Here is a 19,239-nt window from a genome sequence, read left to right as displayed (position 1 = left end):
ACTGTTCTTACCTGCTGTTGACTGAATTTTGTTGCTGTTGTGTGTTTTAAGTAGCAGTAGTTTTTAAAACATGATCCACCTTAGACTTTTTAAAATTAAAAAGGCAGAATGGAAATAGCAAGTGAATAAAAGTAACAGTAAAATTAAAATAGGAACATACAAAAACTAGATGGGTACAGTGGATGATCACTCTAGTGATACATACAGAATGGCATCTACTGGTGCCAGAGACTGGATTCCAAGGCCTGTGATGATTTGTCTGACCCAGCTCTCGGTATCAAGTCCATAATAATGCAATATGAGCTTCTGTGACTTAATTATTATGATTAACCTCAGAAATATATTGTTCCCATTGTTCTTTACTTACACAGAAAAGGAATGTTTGATAAAGGGTCATTTATTCAGATTTTAACAGCACAATCCTATGCATGTTTACTCAGACATAAGGCCCGCTGTGTTCAATGGAACCTACTTCTAGGTAAGAATACACAGGATGGTTGCTTAAGTGTCCATTTAATAAGATTGTGTTCAGACTTAATGGCCTGGTTCACACATAATGTCAACCCACGGTATGGGTTGTTGAATTCTGAGCTGTCATGATGTGTGAACGCAGCCACGCTAACAAACTATTACAAACAGTTACATTTCTCTGAATGCAAGGCTTCCAGTGCCCACTATTGTCTCTGTTTACCTGTTGAGGGAGTTCACTGATGAGATACTGTGCAAATTTCTGCAGTTGATCTCTCTGCAGTCGAGACAGGGATTCTGAGACAGGTGCTCGCAAGCACACTGCAGATGCCTAGAGAGAGAGAGAGAGAGAGAGAGAGAGAAGGCAGGGCATGTAGAACACCGCTTTACCAGAATGCAAGCCTTACTGCTCAATGACAAACCTCAAAATTATATAAAGCTGCATACAAAGAGACTTCAGGAGCAGATCCAGCAAGTTTACCACAAGCAGCATTTGAGAAGGATGTCTCTTAGAATCAAAACAAAATAATAGGCCACAGCCAAAATATACATATTTGTTCTGTTGGCTCTGTTGTAAATGAGACACTTTCATGTATGTTTGCTTGGAAGTAAATGCATGAAGTGCAGTGGCACTTACTTTGAAAGAAGCATGCATATACAGTCACGGCCAGAAAAATTGGAGCAAGGATAACTGTTTTGGCAGTTGGCCTCTGTACACCACCACACTGAAGTTGAAAGAAAACACACCCAGATGGGAGCAAAGTCAGGACTTTCAGCTGTAATTCAAGGGGTTGGACAAAAGTGGGGCACCAACCATTCAGGAAGTACAGCCAGTGGCATACACACACACCCATCGTTGGTGGCTCGTAAGTAATGGAACGAATGGCTGACAAGCAGCTGCATGGCCAGGGGTGGCTTCTTGGGTACCCCATGACCAATCAAGCAGATAAAAGGCCTGGAGGTAGTTCTGAGAGTTACATTTGCATTTAGTAGCTGTTCACTGGAACCCCCAACATGAGGTCCACAGAGGTGTCCATGCGAGTGAAGGAGGCCATCATTAGGCTGAGGAAACAAAATGAACCCATCAGAGAGATCGCAAAAACAGTGGGAGTGGCCAACACAACAGTTTGGAACATCCTGAAAAAGAAGGAATTAACTGGCAAGCTCAGCAACAGCAAAAGGCCTGGAAGACCACAGAAGACAACTAAAGTAGATGACTGCAGAATTCTGCTCATGGTGAAGAGGAACCCTTTCACAACATCTAGCTAGGTCAAGAACGCTCTTGTGGTGGTAGGCATGTCATTGTCAATATCTACAGTCAAGAGAAAGCTTTATGAATGTAAATACAGAGGCTTCATAATAAGGTGCAAACCACTGGTAACGCTCAAGAACTGAAAGGCCAGATTAGCCTTTGCCAGCAAACACCTAAAAAGGCCTGCCCAGTTCTGGAATAAGATTCTTCGGACTGATGAAACTAAGATTAACTTGTACCAGAATGATGGGAAGAGAAAAGTATGGAGAAGGAAAGGAACAGCTCATGATCCAAAGCATACCACATCATCTGTCAAACATGGTGGAGGCAGCGTTATGGCATGGGCATGTATGGCTGCCAATCAAACCGGGTCACTGGTGTTTATTGATGACCCGACCGCTGATAAAAGCAGCAGGATGAATTCTGAAGTGTATAGGGCTATACTTTCTGCTCAGATTCAGCCGAATGCTGCCAAACTGATAGGATGCCGCTTCATATTGCAGATGGATAATGACCCAAAACATACAGCAAAAACTACCCAAGAGTTTCTCAAGGCAAAGAAGTGGGATGTTCTTCAATGGCCAAGTCAGTCACCTGATCTCAACCCAATAGAGCATGCTTTTCACTTACTGAAGACAAGACTGAAGGCACAAAGACCCACAAACAAGCAGCAGCTGAAGGCAGCTGCAGTAAAGGCCTGGCAAAGCATCTTGAGGGAGGAAACTCAGCATTTGGCCATGTCCATGGGTTCCAGACTTCAGGAAATCATTGACTGCAAAGGATTTTCATCCAGGTATTAAAGGCGATCCTTCAGTTTGAAATGATGTTGGTTTGTTCCATTACTAATGAGCCACCAACGGAGGGGGGGGGGTATGCCACTGGCTGTACTTTCTGAATGGTTAGTGCCCTTTTGTCAAACCCCTTGAATTACAGCTGAAAGTCCTGACTTCGCTCCCATCTGGATGTGTTTCCTTTCAACTTCAGTGTGGTGGTGTACAGAGGCCAACTGCCAAAACAGTTATCCTTGCGCCAATATTTCTGGCCCTGACTGTAATTGCAACCTTAGCGTGCTAACAGTATCAGCAAACAGAGTCAGGGAATTCACAAGCCACTAAATTACTTTTCAGCTTCCAGCAAATGTTTTATTTATTTGTTACATTGATATCCCACCGTTTCCTCTAAAGAGCCCAAGGCAGCATACATGACCCTCCTCTCCATTTTATTCTCACAAGAACCACATGAGGTAGGTTAGGCAGAGAGTCGGTGACTGCCCCAAAGTCACCAGTGAGTTCACAGCCAAGTGGGGACCTGAACCCAGGTTTCCTGAGTCCTAGTCCAACACTGTAACTACTACACCACATTGGCTCTCTGAAATTTATTAAACAGCTTTATATGGAACTATGCAACAATTACCTTTTCCAGTGACCAAACAATTACTTTTGGTTATTCACGCCTACAGGATTTTATTACTACTTACGTCTACTCTTTATGGAACAAAAGGCTCTTTAAACGAATCCAGAAATGTTGGTTCGGTCAGCATATCGCTCTCAAGCGGCCCTGCAGTATAGTCACAGCATAAAGCTCTCAAGTAGCCTTGCAGGTAGAGCATTTGAGAACCCCTGGACTAGCTGAAGTTTCCAGCCCATTTTCAAGGACAGAACCACATATAACACATTGCAATACTCCAAACTTGAGGTTATCAGAGTATGAACAGCTATCACAAGGCTATCCCTATCCCTACTAAGTGGCTGGGGCTTAGACTTGAATTACTATGATGTTGAATGGTTTGCCTTGGATTCGTACTGAGATCATTCTATCATTTTTGAGATTGTACCCCAGTACTGCTTTTCCAACCCTTTTGTTGACTATGAGTGCTACTCCATTTCTTCTAAGGGATTCTTGCCCACAGTAGTAGATATGATGGTCACCTGAATTAAATTTGCCCATGCTTGTCCATCTTAGTTCGCTGATTCCCAAGATGTCTATGTTCAATCTTGCCATCTCATGTTTGACCACCTCCAGCTTACCTTGATTCATTCATCTTACATTCCAGGTTCCTAAACAATATTGTTCTTTACAGCATCGGACTTTCTTTTCACCACCACACACATCCACAGCTGAGTGTCCTTTTGGCTTTGGCCCAGCCGCTTCACTCTTTCTGGCGCTACTTGGAAATTCCCTCTGCTCTTCCCCAGTAATATATTGGACACCTTCCGACCTGAGGGGCTCATCTTCCGGCGTCACATCTTTTAGCCTTGTGATACGTTCCATGGGGTTTTCTTGGCAAGAATACTGGAGTGGGTTGCCATTTCCTTCTCCAGCGGACCACATTTTGTCAGAACTCTCCGCCATGACCTGTCCATCTTGGGTGGCCCTGCATGGCATAGCTTATGGCTTCACTAAGTTACGCAAGCCCCTTCACCACAACAAGACAGTGATCCATGAAGGGGAAGCCTATGTAGCGGTTTGCTATCAGATTTTGGCAGCAAACCACCCCTCTTTTTTGCCAGCACTGCCGCGGTGGAAAGAGTGTAGCCCACAGGGGAGTTGCCCATCTCTGATGTTGAAAAGCATGTGTGACAAAACAGAGCCTGGTGGAACGCTGTAATGTAATTGCCATGAGGCCCAGTACCACCTTCTGGAATTAGCCATCCAAATAGGAGTGGAACCACTGCAATACAGTGCCCCCGATCCCAACTCAGCCTGTTCAGAAGGATGCCATGATTGATGGCATCAAAAGCCACCAAGGTCCAAGAAAACCAACAATTTGATCCAACACTCCTATTTCTTGTTTATCTTACTCTCTCACACCAAAGAAAGAGAAGATGGCAACAGAAGATGAGCAGGCTGACCGTCTTCGTTTTGTGAGCTGGTGTAAGTATAATTGTTAACACTACAAGTCCCCAGTTCAGATATCAGCTCAGGCATGAACTCTCAAGGGGCTGAGGCTGATAAAGTTGTTTACCTAAGGCTACCCAGTTTGCAATATGGAAATAGTACTACTTACAGAGTTGTTTTAAGGATTACTGGGGATTCATATGAAACATTTTGAGCCCTTTTGAGAAGTGCTATAATATAATTTGGCTTATTCTCTTTAGTTCACTAAGCACAACTTTCTATGACATTTTCATAGAAAATGAACTATCTCTGATAGTTCAGAGATTTACTAACTACCTACAGGCATAGAGTGTACCTTACTTCCTTCAGCCAGCAAGCCTTGCAACAAGACAGCAGTTAGACTACTTCAGAGCTATAGATGTAATGAGCCTCACAGAGCCAAACACAAATTATATCTTAAGCCTGGTCGGTCCAGTTGCTCTGGAACCTCTGGAGCATTCTAAGGTCTCCTGTGAGGCCTTGGCAAGGCACTTTGCGGATAAAATGGATCGGATTAGGAGTGTTATCCCGTGCGTCATAGATACAGTTAGCGAGCAAGAGGTGGTCTGTGGCAAACCAGTTTTGTGGGATCGGTTCCAGCTTCTTCCTCCTGATGAAGTGGACAAGGTGCTTTCATCTGTAAGGCCGACCACCTGCTTACTTGATCCTTGCCCATCTTGGCTCATTATGAGCTGCAGAGAGAGGCTGGGTGAGGGGATCAGGGTGGTGGTGAATGCCTCCCTTGAGGAGGGAGTGATGCCATCAGCTCTCAAGGAGGCAGTGATATGACCGCTTTTTAAAAAGCCCGCCTTGGATCCCCAAGTTCTGAACAACTTCTGCCCAGTTTCGAATCCGCCATTTGGGGGCAAGGTGATTGAGCGGGTGGTGGCGATGCAGTTGAAGGCACACTTGGAAGAAGCCAATTATCTAGATCCAGTTCAATCAGGCTTCAGGCCTGGGCATGGGACAGAAACGGCCTTGGTCGCCTTGATGGATGATATGAGGAAGGCTTTGGATAGGGGCAAATGCTCCTTCCTTGTTTTCCTCGACCTCTCAGCAGCTTTTGACACCATTGACCACTGTATCCTCCTGGACCGCCTGGAGGGGTTGGGCATTGGAGACACCGTATTATGGTGGTTCTGGTCCTTCCTCTCCAGCAGGTACCAGGGAGAGGAGGTCTTGGACCCGTGACCCTTCACTTGTGGGGTGTCAGAGGGTTCCAATCCTCTCCCAGATGCTATTTAACATCTATGTGAAGCTGCTGGGGGCTATCATCAGGTTTGGGGTGCGGTGTCATCAATATGCGGATCACACGCAGCTCTACCTCTCGTTTAAATCTTCACCAAGGTTGGCCATAGAATCCCTGTCCAAATGTCTGGAGACAGTGAGTGGCTGGATGGGGAGGAATACGCTGAAGCTGAACCCTGACAAGACCGAGGTACTTTTGGTGGGAGACAAGAGGAGGTTGGGGGATGTTGACCTGGTGTTGAATGGGGTACAGCTACCCTTGAAAGACCAGGTCCGCAGCCTGGGGGTCATTTTAGACTCCCAGCTGTCCATGGAGGCTCAGGTGTCAGCTGTGAGCCGAACAGCACTATACCAACTCCATCTGATACGGCAGCTAAACTCCTACCTTCCCGACCATCTGCTCCCATCGGTAGTACATGCCCTGGTCTCCTCTCGTCTAGACTACTGTAATGATCTGTATGTGGAGTTACCTTGAAGATGATTCGGAAGCTGCAGCTGGTACAGAATGTGGAGGCTCGCCTGATTAAAGGCAGCCGCCGGCGTGTTCACATCACTCCAGTGCTGAAGGAGTTGCACTGGTTGCCAGTTGTTTTCTGGGCCAAGTGCAAGGTGTTGGTTTTGATCTTTAAAACTCTAAATGGTTCCGGCCCAGCCTATCTCAAGGAGCGCCTCCAGCAACACCAGACAGGCCGCTTAACAAGATCAGCCTCAGATGGCCTTCTCTCTGTCCCATCAGCCAGGACAGCTAGGCTGGTGAGGACAAGGGAGAGGGCCTTCTCTGTGGTGGCCCCCACTCTGTGGAACTCCCTCCCTAGGGAACTCCACCATACCCCCTCTTTAATGAGCTTCTGCCACGCACTGAAAACTTGGTTGTTCAGGCAGGCATTTGGGGTGGGCTAGGGAAATTTTAGAAAATGATGTTTTAATGTGTAATTTTATTGTTTTTAAACTGTTTGTATTATTGTACATCGCCCAGAGTGGCCAGGTGACCGGCCAGATGGGTGATTAAGAAATTTAATAAATAAAGCAAGCCAAAGTTCTCACAGAAATCAGAAGCGCAGCACAAAAAATAAATCTAGAATTGCTTAACACTAGATAGTCTCTGGGTGTCAGATAAAACAGGAAAGCCAGAGAACAAAAAACGTACAAGTGTCTATTTATTTATTTTCATTTCTGTAATGCCCAATAGCCAAATGTCTCTGGGCAGTTCACAAAAATTAAAACCAAACAGACACAATAAAACAATATAAAACATATAGAACATTAAAGCCACAGTATAACAATACAACCAGAATAAAACCTAGCAGCAAAGCAGAAATTTAAAATACAGATTTAAAACAGCAAAGCTAAAAGTCTAGAATGCTAAAATGCCTAGGAAAATAAAGAGGCCTTCACCTGACGCTGGAAAAAATACCAAGTAGGTGCCAAGCGAACCTCACTAGAGAGCTCATTCCACAGCCGGGGTGCCAAAGCAGAAAAAGCCCTCCTTCCAGTAGCCACCCGCCTCACTTCCTTTGGCAGGGGCTCACAAAGAAGGGCGGCTGAGGATGATCATAAGGTCCGGGCAGGCACATATGGGAGGAGGCGATCCTTCAGATAACCTGGCCCCAAGCCGTTACGGGCTTTCAATGTTAATGCCAACACTTTGAATCAGGCCCAGAAATGGACTGGTAGCCAGTGCAGCTGGAAAAGTATCGGCGTAATATGAGCTCATTGGCCAGTACCCTTGTTAACAATCTTGCTGCCCTATTTTGGACCAGCTGAAGTTTCTGGACTGTTTTCAAAGGCAGCCCCACGTACAACGCATTGCAGTAATCCAGACGAGAAGTTATCAGAGCATGGATAACTGTAGCTAGGCCATCTCTGTCCAGATAAGGGTGTAGTTGGTATACCAGCCTAAGCTGATAAAAAGTGCTCCGTGCCACTGAGTTCACCTGTGCCTCAAGTGACAGTTCTGGGTCCAAGAGCAGCCCCAAACTACAAACCTGGTCCTTTAGGGGGAATGCAACCCCCTCCAGAACAGGTTGAATATCACCTAGCCAGGCAGATGAACCACCCACTAACAGTACCTCCGTCTTGTCTGGATTGAGTTTCAGTTTCCACTTGGAAAACCACCAAATTATTTGAATTTCAGTAAACAAACCTTTCAGAAACCCATCTACCCATCAGTGGGTATTGGAGAGGTCATGGAGATCAGGATGCAAAGAAAGAAAGCCAGAAGTTCCACTGGGCTAGTTTAAGCTTATTTTGTGAACCTATCCTATTATTTTGAACCCAGCCATCATTTCTAGATTTCCTATTCATATGAAGCTAGTATAACCATTTTGCTCACTATTGCATAATAAAGAAAGAGCATCCATCACCATGTACCAGTGGCCAATTTTCTGAGGTATCCAGCCCTTTAGAACATGCAGCATTGATTCTTTAAACCTTTGCAGCTATTCAGCTATTTTTTCATTTAAAAAGATAAACATCACTTATTAAATAAAGGTTAGTAAAATATGAGGTACCTACTTCATTTCAAGTATCAATGCAGTTCCACATGCTTGAATATAAAGGGCTAAAAACAAGCACAGAACCTGCCATTACTGAATGCTTGGGTTCTACAATCTGTGCAATAGAATGATAGCCATAATACAAAGCTTACATTGTGTATCCGGAAGAGACAGAGGGCTACAACATGGGCACACCATTTGGCCCCAGCTCCACAAGTGCAGCTGCATGAGGTGATCCTGCATCTGTCAAACATCACTGCCACGTTGTACGCTCCTTTTGGTGGCACCATCTGGGGAGGTACCACTGTGGCACTCAAGTGGAAACCTGTTGGAGAACATGGGAAAGGTTATTGTCTGACACTGAAGAATCACACACACACACACACACACACACACACACACACACAGAAATATATTGCAACTCAAACATATCATTACTAACAAATTATGCTAACTGCTACCATAGACAATACTGGAATCCTCCTTGTTTCAATAAAAAAACTCAAGTGCCATATCACAGCAAGCCACAATACCTTTTAAACCAGCAGTTCTATTTAATGAAAGTAAGCTTTCAACAAAAGAAGACTCAACAGCAATGATTTGCACCAGGACTAGAGGAACCCTATTGGATAGAATTTCAATTAAATACCTTTCTATTGACAACCATTAAATTATGCAACTCTTTAAGCACTTGATGATAGTATGCACATTCACTAGGTTGGTTTGCATGCAACACTAAACCACAGCTTGCCACCACATGCACAAGCTGGAGCAAGCCTGAGCACACTCTCCCACTCCTTTCCTCCTTCCACATAATCCAAACGAGGGTTTATGGTTTAAAACAAACTCTGATCAGTTTCTAATCAAGCCAGCTTCAAAATGTTCTGGCTTGTTTAGAAACTGGATGGAAAAAAGAGACAAAGCCTCAAGATGTAAAAATATACAGTTTATAGAGATCTTTGCAGGCAAATTTTAAAAAAATTACACTGAAATGTTTTGTTTAAAAATGCATATTTATGTGTTCTATTATAACTTTCTTTTGTTTAGCCCCTGAAGAAGGCCCAAATATATGGTATAGGGCTGAAATGTGTTGGGCAACTTCAAGGAATAAAACTACATTTTTTGCATCTTGAGATTTTGTCCCTTTTTTCCATCGGTTATTTTGAATATTCCCCAGTTTTGTCAGACCCTTGTTTAGAAACTGACCAGAGTTTGTTTTAAACCACAATCTCTGGTTCATATATAATGACATGGTTCTCACATAACAGTGGCAAATCGCAGGTTAATTAACCCATGATTTGCCATGGTGCATGCCAGGTATGTTCCGTAGCCATTTTTAATATTCAGCCCCTGATCGGGGGTTGCAATGTAATGTCCAGGTTCAGACACTATAGGTTAATTGTAGGTTAAACAACCCACAGTTAACCTACAATTAGTAGTTAGATTAACACGATTAACCGGGTTCGGAAATCAGGTAGCAACCCCAAATTGGCCCAATCGGGGGTTGAATATTCAAAAAGGCTGTGGAACACGCTTGGCATGCGCTGGGGGAAATCCTGGGTTAATTAACCTATGATTTGCTGCCATTATATGCAAACAGCCCCAGTGACAAGTCAAGTTTCATTAAAAGTGAAGCTAAATGCTGCTGAAATCCTTCTCCTGACTGCATGGGAAGAGAGGAGGGGGGAACGTGCAATCCCAAGGCTTCACACGGGCTCATTCCAGCTCGTGCACTTAGTGCTAAACCATGGTTTAGCATTAAGAGCAAAGCAGCCCATTCTCTCATAGTTCAGTTGAACTTAGAGATGGAGAAAATTATGCATGGGAGAATAGGTGACTTGCTCAAGGCTACCAGCTAAATCCAGAGCTGAAAACTTACCCCCTAGTCTTTCAGTGGGTCACACTCCCCATTGCCCAACACATACCTAACATTCCCCAAAAGCAAACATTTTCCATCTCTAGAAGAGGTTTTCCTTACTAAGTGAGACTATTAAGAGTTGAATATACCTCACTTCAAGAATACTATGATGAGCATAAATAGCTTTAAGGAATAAGAGGTTCACATATTCCAATCAAAAGAAACAGACCATTTTTTTTGCCTGTAAGTGCAAAAGTCAATTTTACTCATATTTATGAATTTACACATACCATATTCTCACTGCATACTGCCTTCTATGGTTACAGAACAACACACATAATCCTATCTGAAACAGGACATTTAATCTGCATTTTTCAGCACAAGTACCACACTTTCAGGGGCCTTTCTACTAGACAGGGATCCGGTAAGTACCCCAGGCTCCCATGTGAATGGCAACACTGCTGCCTGCTATGGCTACTCAGTACAACTGCAAGGCCGTCCATGCTCCACCTGGAAGCTGTTTCCATCCCATGCTGATTGAGATGCACTCATTCTTGGAAAGCTCCCCATGCCACAGTAAAGGATCATGTCAAAGGCGCCTTTGACATAGGACAAACAAGAAGAAAGCAGGATAATTTACTTTATGGCTTTAAGAACCGCTCTCTTCAGAAGGACCAAGAGCTAATATGTGGCTAAACATTATTTTGAATAACTGACGCTTATTTAAATTATTTGTTTCCTTACCTCTCATCTACTAATACCTGAGGTAATTCACAGCATAGTTAAAACCAATATAAAATCTAACACACATACACAATAAAAATGGACCAATCCATCTTCAAAACAAAAAACAGAAGAAAAAATAAAGATTTGAACCCAGCAGCACAAAGTCACATCAAATGGCACAAAACAGCCTGTGCAAACACTAATCTATTCAGCAGACATCTAAAAGCTGGAGAGGACAGCAACCTGGGCTACCAGCTGCCAAAGGACAAGAGACGTACTACATTAAGATGGACGGGCATGCCACCCTAATCTATGACAGAAAAGGTCTAGAACAGCAAATCATTTCACTGGAAAGTAGAATCAACTAAATTTTGGAGAATATATAGAAGTATAGTGAGCACTTGAAGGTATATTGGCACATTGTAACAGTGGCCAGTTCAGACGTTAATATGAAACCATGGCTAAAGATACAAACTATGTTTGGCATAATGGCTGAGTTCACAACCCATAGTTACAACAGTCTCAGCCTTTGGAGGCCATAGCACCAAGAGGTGCGAGCGCTGAATAGACAAGCAACTCTACACCATGATTCGCCCATAGGCTTGGAAGCTCAAACACCTATATGGATTCTAAACTATAGTTAGTGCATAGACAAGCATGTAGGAAGCATACAAATATTGAGCCTGTTATGCCACAGTTATAAGACATGTAATAAAACTGGGGGAAGTATAAAATAACCAAGTGAAGACACCTGGAAGAGCTGGTGTGCAGATACCATAAATGCATAAGTCATACTGGCAGCCTTCTTTGGGATAACTGCACGGAAGGCAAAAAAAAAACCCAGAAATGCTTGAACCAATTTAGTAGTCACAGCAAAAATTCCTTCCTGGCTCTAAATCACCAGCTAACACCAGCAGTGATTCTAAGACTCTGTCAGACTGAAACCGGGTCAGAGGATCACTTCGTTTACAATGCTGTGGGACAGACCTGGGTAAAGGAGTCTTCACCCAGGTCCTTCACACAATGCCCTGCCACTCCGGATTGCTGCCACACAGGAGCAGACTACAAAGCTGCATATGCCAAGGCAGCACAACTGGATAGAAACCCACTATGCCACCCCAACTCAGAAATTCTTCTCCCCCAAACTCTGCTTCAAGGCTCTTTTTGTATCTGAACTAAGATTTGAACTATTTTCAATACTAATGTAAGGTGGTCAGATATAAACATCCTACCTATCTGCAGTGGGTCTTTAACAGCCCTCATCCGGAAGAGTTGCTCGCCTCTCTGGAACTCATCTGCACTGCCATTTGCCAAGCAGGAGTACAGCCTAGGAGAAGCAAGGCATTCTATTGTTAAAATGTTCTTCAATGAAGACAAACAGCAAGGTGTTCCAAATCACTTATCTTCAGAGAGAGGGTTGCACTCCAACCTACGTTTACCATTTTATTTTTTGTGTTCCAGTTTAGGGTTTTGTTTAGTTTTGTGTTAAGAGAAAAAAAGAGAGAGCACAGAGAAAGGCAAAATGGGCAGGGTGATAATGGCTGTGGCCACGCCCACTGATATCATACAGCCTAATCCAGGGGCCCCCCACCAACCAGTTCTGCATTCCTGAAACTACAACCTGCAAGATTGGGTTCAGTCTTTTAACTGTACAAGTCCATATTCTTTTGTCTCTAGAGTAACCAGATAAGGCCTGGTCACCGTTCCTGTCTTTCTCTTAATGCAAAACAAAACCCCAATCCCTCAAAACCCAATTGGCAGGAGGAGCAGCAAAACAGAGAATCCCTGACATTACCCCCTTCTCAGAACAGGGATAACAGTGTTTGGAGGCCAAGGTGCAGAAGCCAAGCCCTATCCCCTGGGAGCATTCAAAGAGCCTCCTTGCGCCATAGGTTGTGGCGCATCCATGTTGTGGTCAAAGATGGGCCTTCTGTCTGAAAAAGGTGACAACTACTGTTCTTCTAGGCCAAGCATATGTACCAAGAATCAGAAGTCTGAGTACTGTTCATTTTGCTTTCGGGGGTATAGATTCACTATGGGTTGATTTATTTGTTACCATTTTCAGAGATAAGATTATTCCCACAAGTGATTGGCTGGATAACTATAAAAACCAGACATATCAACACACATTTAAAAAACCCAAAGGTTTACATCCCATCTTTCCTTTAAAAAAGTTCAATGCAGTCAACAGAATATATACTATAAAACTATCAGGAATAAAAAACAAATAGCAGATTAAAAAAACCCAGCAAACTGGATAAACAGCAACCAGCACAACCATTAAAAAAAACCTGAAGATAATCAAATTATATAGTCTGCCAGGGGCTGAGTACAAGTGGGGAACAATCAATCATCTAAAAGCCATAAGCTTTCTTTAAAAGGTAAGTCTTCATGCTGTGGCTTTAAGGAAAGCTGCCTAGGAGCTTTCCTAGGCAGGGAATTCCAGAGCCTAGGTGTGGCAGCAGAAGAGTCCCTCTCCCTCATTCCAACCAGATGTGGGGTTGACACACACACACACAAAAGAGAGCTTCTGTTGATGGATTTTAAAACACAGGCAAGCAATGGGAGAAGGCAGTCCTCCAGATATCCCTGCCCCAAACCATATAAGGTTTTACAGATCATGGCTACTATTTTAATTTTTGGGGCCCCCCAAATTGTTTCAGCAATGGAGTTACATGTTCCCAATACCAGGATGCAGTCAGCAAACTGGCCACTGCATTTTGAACAAGATGAAGTTCCTGAACACTTTTTTAAAGGCAGCCCCACATAGAGCACATTGCTGTAGTCCACCCATGATGGAACCAAAGCCAGATCTGCCTTCTCCAAGAACAGGTTCAGCTGGTATACCCAACCCAAGCTGGGCTGAGTCCCACATGGACATAACCATTTCTTGGACGTGGTCTTTGACCCCAGAGGCCCAGGAGCACTCCTAGACTACAACCTGCATTTAAAGGGGAGTGCTCTACTACTGCATCCAGCACAGGCTGCATCTCTGTTACTAGATGTTCTTCCAACTGGGAGCATCTCTATCTTGCCTAGATTAAATTTCGATTTGTTGAGTCCCATCTATTCCATTAGTGACTCCAGACACAGTTCAGAATTTCAACAGCCTAGCTGGAATGTGACAAAAAAAAAGAGAGTGCTTTCATGCAGAAAGCACAGGGAACCGAATATAGCCCTGCACAACACCATAGGTCAAAGACAAAGGAGTCAAACACAGTATGGGTCTGGATAATCAGTATTATCCAGAAATACCTGGAGCTGAAAGGCCACCATGTGCTCAAGCACCTTGTCCAGAAATGGAATATTAGGAACTGGCCAGAAATAACTCAATATAATGGGATCAAGGGTTCATTTTAATAACTTCCTCACTACTGCCTCTTTTTGACTTGCCAGGTTCACAATTTCTTGCCAGGAGACATATACAAGTCCCATCATACATTTGGGCATTATACTTGACAGTTTGTATTAGCCAGGAAGAGCAAGGGTTGAACATGAGCATGGTAGGCCATACTTCAAGTACTGTGCCCATATTCTGAACCAACTGAAAAGTACCCACCGCAACAGGACAAGGAGGTGTCACAGTTACATGAAATGGTTCTGCCCTAACTAGAGATGTAAAATTTCCAGATATTTTGAGGCCATGGGGGGATAAAAACAGGGCTTTTCCAGGCTTGAGGGGAAAAACTGAACTTTTTTGAAAAATTGAAAAATAATCAATACTTTTTTTTAGTGAACTTTACAGACCTAAAGTCATTTTATTGCTTTATGACAGCCTTCCCCAATTTGATGCACTCCAAATATTTTGGACTTCAGCTCCCATCAGCCTCAGGCAGCATGGCCTATGGTCAGGAATCCTGGGTACTGTCGTCCAAAACATCTGGAGGGCACCAGGTTCGGGAGGGCTGCTTTAGGAATATAAAGCAACCTTTCTGTTCCTAAAGTTATTTTAAGTATGACTTAGTTTCCTGTCCCCGAGCAGAGGAAGCTGCCCCAGTGGTCTAGGGGCTATAAAAGCAAGCAAGCTCCCAGAGAGTGAGCAATCTGAGCAAGCGAACAGGAGTTTGCCAGGGGAGTTGCAGCGAAAGAAGAAAGAAAGGAAAAATCTGGGACTCTGTTGTTAACCTCCAGTGAATAGAGGACAGGCACAGGCTATCCCAGTACAATTAGGAAGCTAGAAACATAAAGGGAATAGAGACTATGGAAGGAAAAGACTCTCCAGTGGTCGTGGCCTGAAAGGTTCGTGCAGTGTTTGTTTTCTTGACTGAGATCAACATGGCTACATGTGCAAGAAGTGCAAGCTGATGACACTGTGGAAAAGAAAAAGTAAGAGGACTGGAGCAGCAAGTGTTGACCCTCCAGGGAATCAGAGAACATGAAGAGTTCTTAGACAGAACGGTAGAACTACAGCAGAAAAGTGAAGACCAGAAGCTAGAAGAGCAACAGCAAGCTGAGGCAGAAGAGGAAAATGCTGAGGTGAGGAAAAATGAAGTAGAGGATACTCCTTGGAAAAGGGTGACAGGAGCACAAGAATCAGAAGCCACTCCACACCAGTGGAAGCAGTGGAACAATGGAACTGTTTTCAGGTACTTGAGGATAAGACTGGAGAACAGCCTGCAGAGGACCCCTCATGAGAGCGAGCAAGAGGCTGAAGGTCAGTCAAGCAGAGGCAATGAAATTGAGGCCTACAACAAGAAGGAGGCTAGAATCTCTTCTTGATCATCCCAGAGTGCAGGACACGGAATAATGGGCTCAAGTGACAGGAAGCCAGATTCCGGCTGAACATCAGGAAAAACTTCCTGACTGTTAGAGCAATACGACAATGGAACCAATGACCTAGGGAGGTGGTGGGCTCTCCCACACTGGAGGCATTCAAGACTAGGCTGGACAGCCATCTGTCAGGGATGCTCTGACTTGGATTCCTGCATTGAGCAGGGGGTTGGACTCGATGGCCTTGTAGGCCCCTTCCAACCCTACTATTCTATGATTCTATAAGAACAGAAGAGTAGTAGTACTGGGAGACTCCTTGCTACGTGGCACTGAAACCCAAGTATGTCGCAAAGACCCATGGACTCGCCAGGTATACTGTCTCCCTGGAGGACAGATTAGAGGCGTGACTGAAGGGTTGCCTACACTCATAAAGCCCACTGATAGGTATCCCTTTCTTCTCATCCATCTAGAAACAAAGAAATCACATCAGACTTTGAAGCTTTGGGAAGGAAACTCAAGAACTTTGGGGCCCAGATAGTTTTCTCATCCATCCTTCCAGGAGTTAGAAGACGGATGGAAAGGGAAAGAAAAATACTCTGGGTGAATGACTGGTTACGAAGGTGGTGCCGACAAGAGAGATTTGGATTCTGGGACCACGGGCTATACTTCCTGGAAGATGGACTGTTGGCAAAGGATGGGTTGCACCTCACAAGGGCTGGGAAGAATCTGTTTGGCCACAGCATGAAGAACTTCATCAGGATGGCTTTAAACTGAATCCTACAAGTGAGGGAGACGTAAAGTTGGGGGTAACAATGGATGAAGGCTCATGCACCACAATGGAGAGAACAACTCTAATAGTGCCCAACAGTAGGCTTCAGACACATGTAGGAAGAAAGCCAGACTATAAAACCCATGGTCTTCGATGTCTAGATACCAATGTCCAGAGTATGGGAAACAAACAGAATGAACTTGAACTCTTAACACAGGAGGAAAATTATGACTTGATAGGTAGAACTGAACTTGGTGGGATGACTCCCATGACTGGAATACAGCAATTGAAGGATATAACTTGTTCAAAAAGAACAAGAGGAACAGAAAGGGAGGTGGGGTTGCACTGTATGTGAAAAATACATATCTCTGTACAGAAATACAGGAGGATGAGCTTGGTAGCCCCATCGAGAGCATCTGGGTTAAAATAAATGCAGCAAAGCATAAAAGCAACATGGTGGTCAGCGTCTACTACTGCCCACCCAATCAAGAGGAAGACAAGGATGAAACTTTTGAAAAGCAAATTGCCAATGTTTCAAGGAAGCATGATGTAGTAGTAATGGGGGACTTCAATTTCCCCGATATTTGTTGGGAGACAAAGTCTGCAAAATGTGGCCCCTCCAGGAAATTCCTGACTTGTGTGGCGGATAACTTCCTCCTACAGAAAGTGGAGGAAGGAACTAGAGGATCGGCTATCCTTGACTTCATCCTAACCAACAGAGATGACTCGATGGATAAAGTAGCAGTTACAGGAACTCTGGGGGAAAGTGACCATGTTATACTTGAGTTCTTGGTTCTAAAGAAAGCAAAAGCTGAGTACAGCCAAACACATACCCTGGATTTTAGGAAAGCTGATTTTAATAAACTCAGAGCAATGATAAGTGAGGTCTCACGGCAAGCGACGCTAACGAGAAAAGGAGTCCAAGATGGGTGGGAGTTTTAAAAAAAGGAAATTCTAAAAGCGTAATTATGAACAATTCCAACAAGAAAAAAGGTGGAAGACAACAGAAGAAGCCAATGCAGCTTCACAAAAAGCTCAGAGATTACGTGAAAACAAAAAACAACACATATAGGAAAAGGAAGGCCAAGTTACAAAGGAAGAGTAAAGGCAGGTAGCACAGAATTGCTGGGATGGTGTCACGAAGGCTAAAGCTGAGAACGAGCTGAGGTTAGCGAGGGAAGCTTAAAGCTACAAAAAGGCTTTCTTCAGATAAGTGCATAGTGAAAGGCAAAGAAATGGTAGTTCAACTATTAAATAAGGATGGCAAAACGATAACAGATGGCAAAGAAAAGGCAGAAGTGCGCAATTCCTACTTTGGCTCAGTCTTCTCCCGAAAGAGGGCCTATGACCTCCCAGCAAAGGCAAAGTACAGGCTGAAGGGGCAAGACTGCAGCTTGAGATTGATAGGCATATGCTCAAGGAACATCTAATTACTTTGAATGAGTTCACATGTCCAGGGCCAGATGAACTGCACCCTAGAGTAATAAAGGAACTGGCAGAAGAACTCTCAGAACCACTGTCTATTCTCTCTGAGAAATCATGGAGGACGGGGGAAGTGCCAGATGACTGGAGGAGGGCTAACGTTGTCCCCATCTTCAAAAAGGGTAAAAAGGAGGAACTTGGGAACTACAGACCAGTCGGTCTGACATCAATCCCTGGGAACATTCTGGAGCAGATTATAAAGCAATCCACCCGTAAGCACCTTGACAACAATGCAGTAATGACTCGAAGACAACACGGATTTGTCAAGAACAAATCCTGCCAGACTAATCTCATCTCATTTTTTGATCAGGTCACTGCCCTTGTGGACTGTGGGAATGCTGTGGACATTATATACCTTGACTTCAGCAAAGCTTTCAACCAAGTGCCCCATGATATCCTGATGAGTAAACTAGCTCAAAGTGGGCTAGATGAAACAGTGATCAGGTGGATCCACAGTTAGCTACAGAATCGGACTCAAAGAGTGCTTATCAATGGGATCTTCTCAAACTTGGGAGAAGTAACGAGCAGGGTACCGCAGGGCTCAGTCCTGGGTCCAGTGCTCTTCAACATTTTTATTAATGACTTGGAGGAGGAGGTGCAGGGAATGCTGATCAAATTTGCAGATGACACAAAATTGGGCGGGATACCTAATACCCTGGAAGACAGAAACAAAATTCAAAGTGATCTTGATAGGCTGAAGTGCTGGGCAGAAAACAACAGAATGAAATTGAATATGGAAAAATGTCAAGTTCTGCAACTAGGAAAAAGAAACCAAATGCACAGTTACAAGATGGGGGATACTTGGTTCAACACTACTACAAGTGAGAAGGTTCGTGGCATTGTTGTAGATCACAACCTGAACAGGAGCCAAAAATGTGATGTGGCTGCAAAAAAGGCAAATGCTCTTTTGGGCTGCAGTAATAGAAGCATAGCTTCCAAGTCCTGGGAAGTACTAGTTTCCCTCTATTCAGCACTGTTTAGGCCTTGTCTGGACTACCGTGGCCAGTTCTGGGCACCACACTTTAAGAAGGATGCAGATGAACTGGAGAGGGTTCAAAGGAGGGCAATGAAGATGATCAGGGGACTGGAAACAAAGCCCTATGAGGAGAGACTGAAAGAACTGGGCATGTTTAGCCTTGAGAAGAGAAGACTGAGGGGAGATAGGATAGCGCTCTTCAAGTACTTGAAAGGTTGCCACAGAGAGGAAGGCCAGGATCTCTTCTCGATCATCGCAGCACGCAGGTCATGGAATCATGGGCTCAAGTGTCAGGAAGCCAGATTCTGGCTGAACATCAGGAAAAACATCCTGTTAGAGCAATATGACAATGGAACCAATTCCCTAGGGAGGTGGTGG

General features: G+C 44.1%; 1 protein-coding gene across 7 annotated transcripts in view; it reads right to left on the bottom strand.

The window, feature by feature from the left end:
- ZSWIM8 (zinc finger SWIM-type containing 8) overlaps positions 1-19,239 on the bottom strand; it is an 88,584-nt gene that overhangs the window by 55,228 nt on the left and 14,117 nt on the right. For all 7 annotated transcript variants that reach the window (XM_084841406.1, XM_084841407.1, XM_084841408.1 and 4 more), the window contains exons 3-5: positions 12,157-12,251; positions 8,493-8,665; positions 692-799 (exon numbers count right to left, since the gene is read on the bottom strand). In XM_084841406.1, coding sequence (XP_084697532.1) covers positions 692-799; positions 8,493-8,665; positions 12,157-12,251 — 376 coding nt within the window. The remainder of the gene's footprint in view (positions 1-691; positions 800-8,492; positions 8,666-12,156; positions 12,252-19,239) is intronic.

This window comes from Heloderma suspectum, chromosome 3 (assembly GCF_057233095.1).
Source record: "Heloderma suspectum isolate Gila_16-S chromosome 3, 16-S_ref, whole genome shotgun sequence".
Classification (NCBI taxonomy): Eukaryota; Metazoa; Chordata; class Lepidosauria; order Squamata; family Helodermatidae; genus Heloderma; species Heloderma suspectum.
The sequence above is the reverse complement of the archived record's forward strand: the minus strand, read 5'-3'. Positions and strand labels throughout refer to the sequence as shown.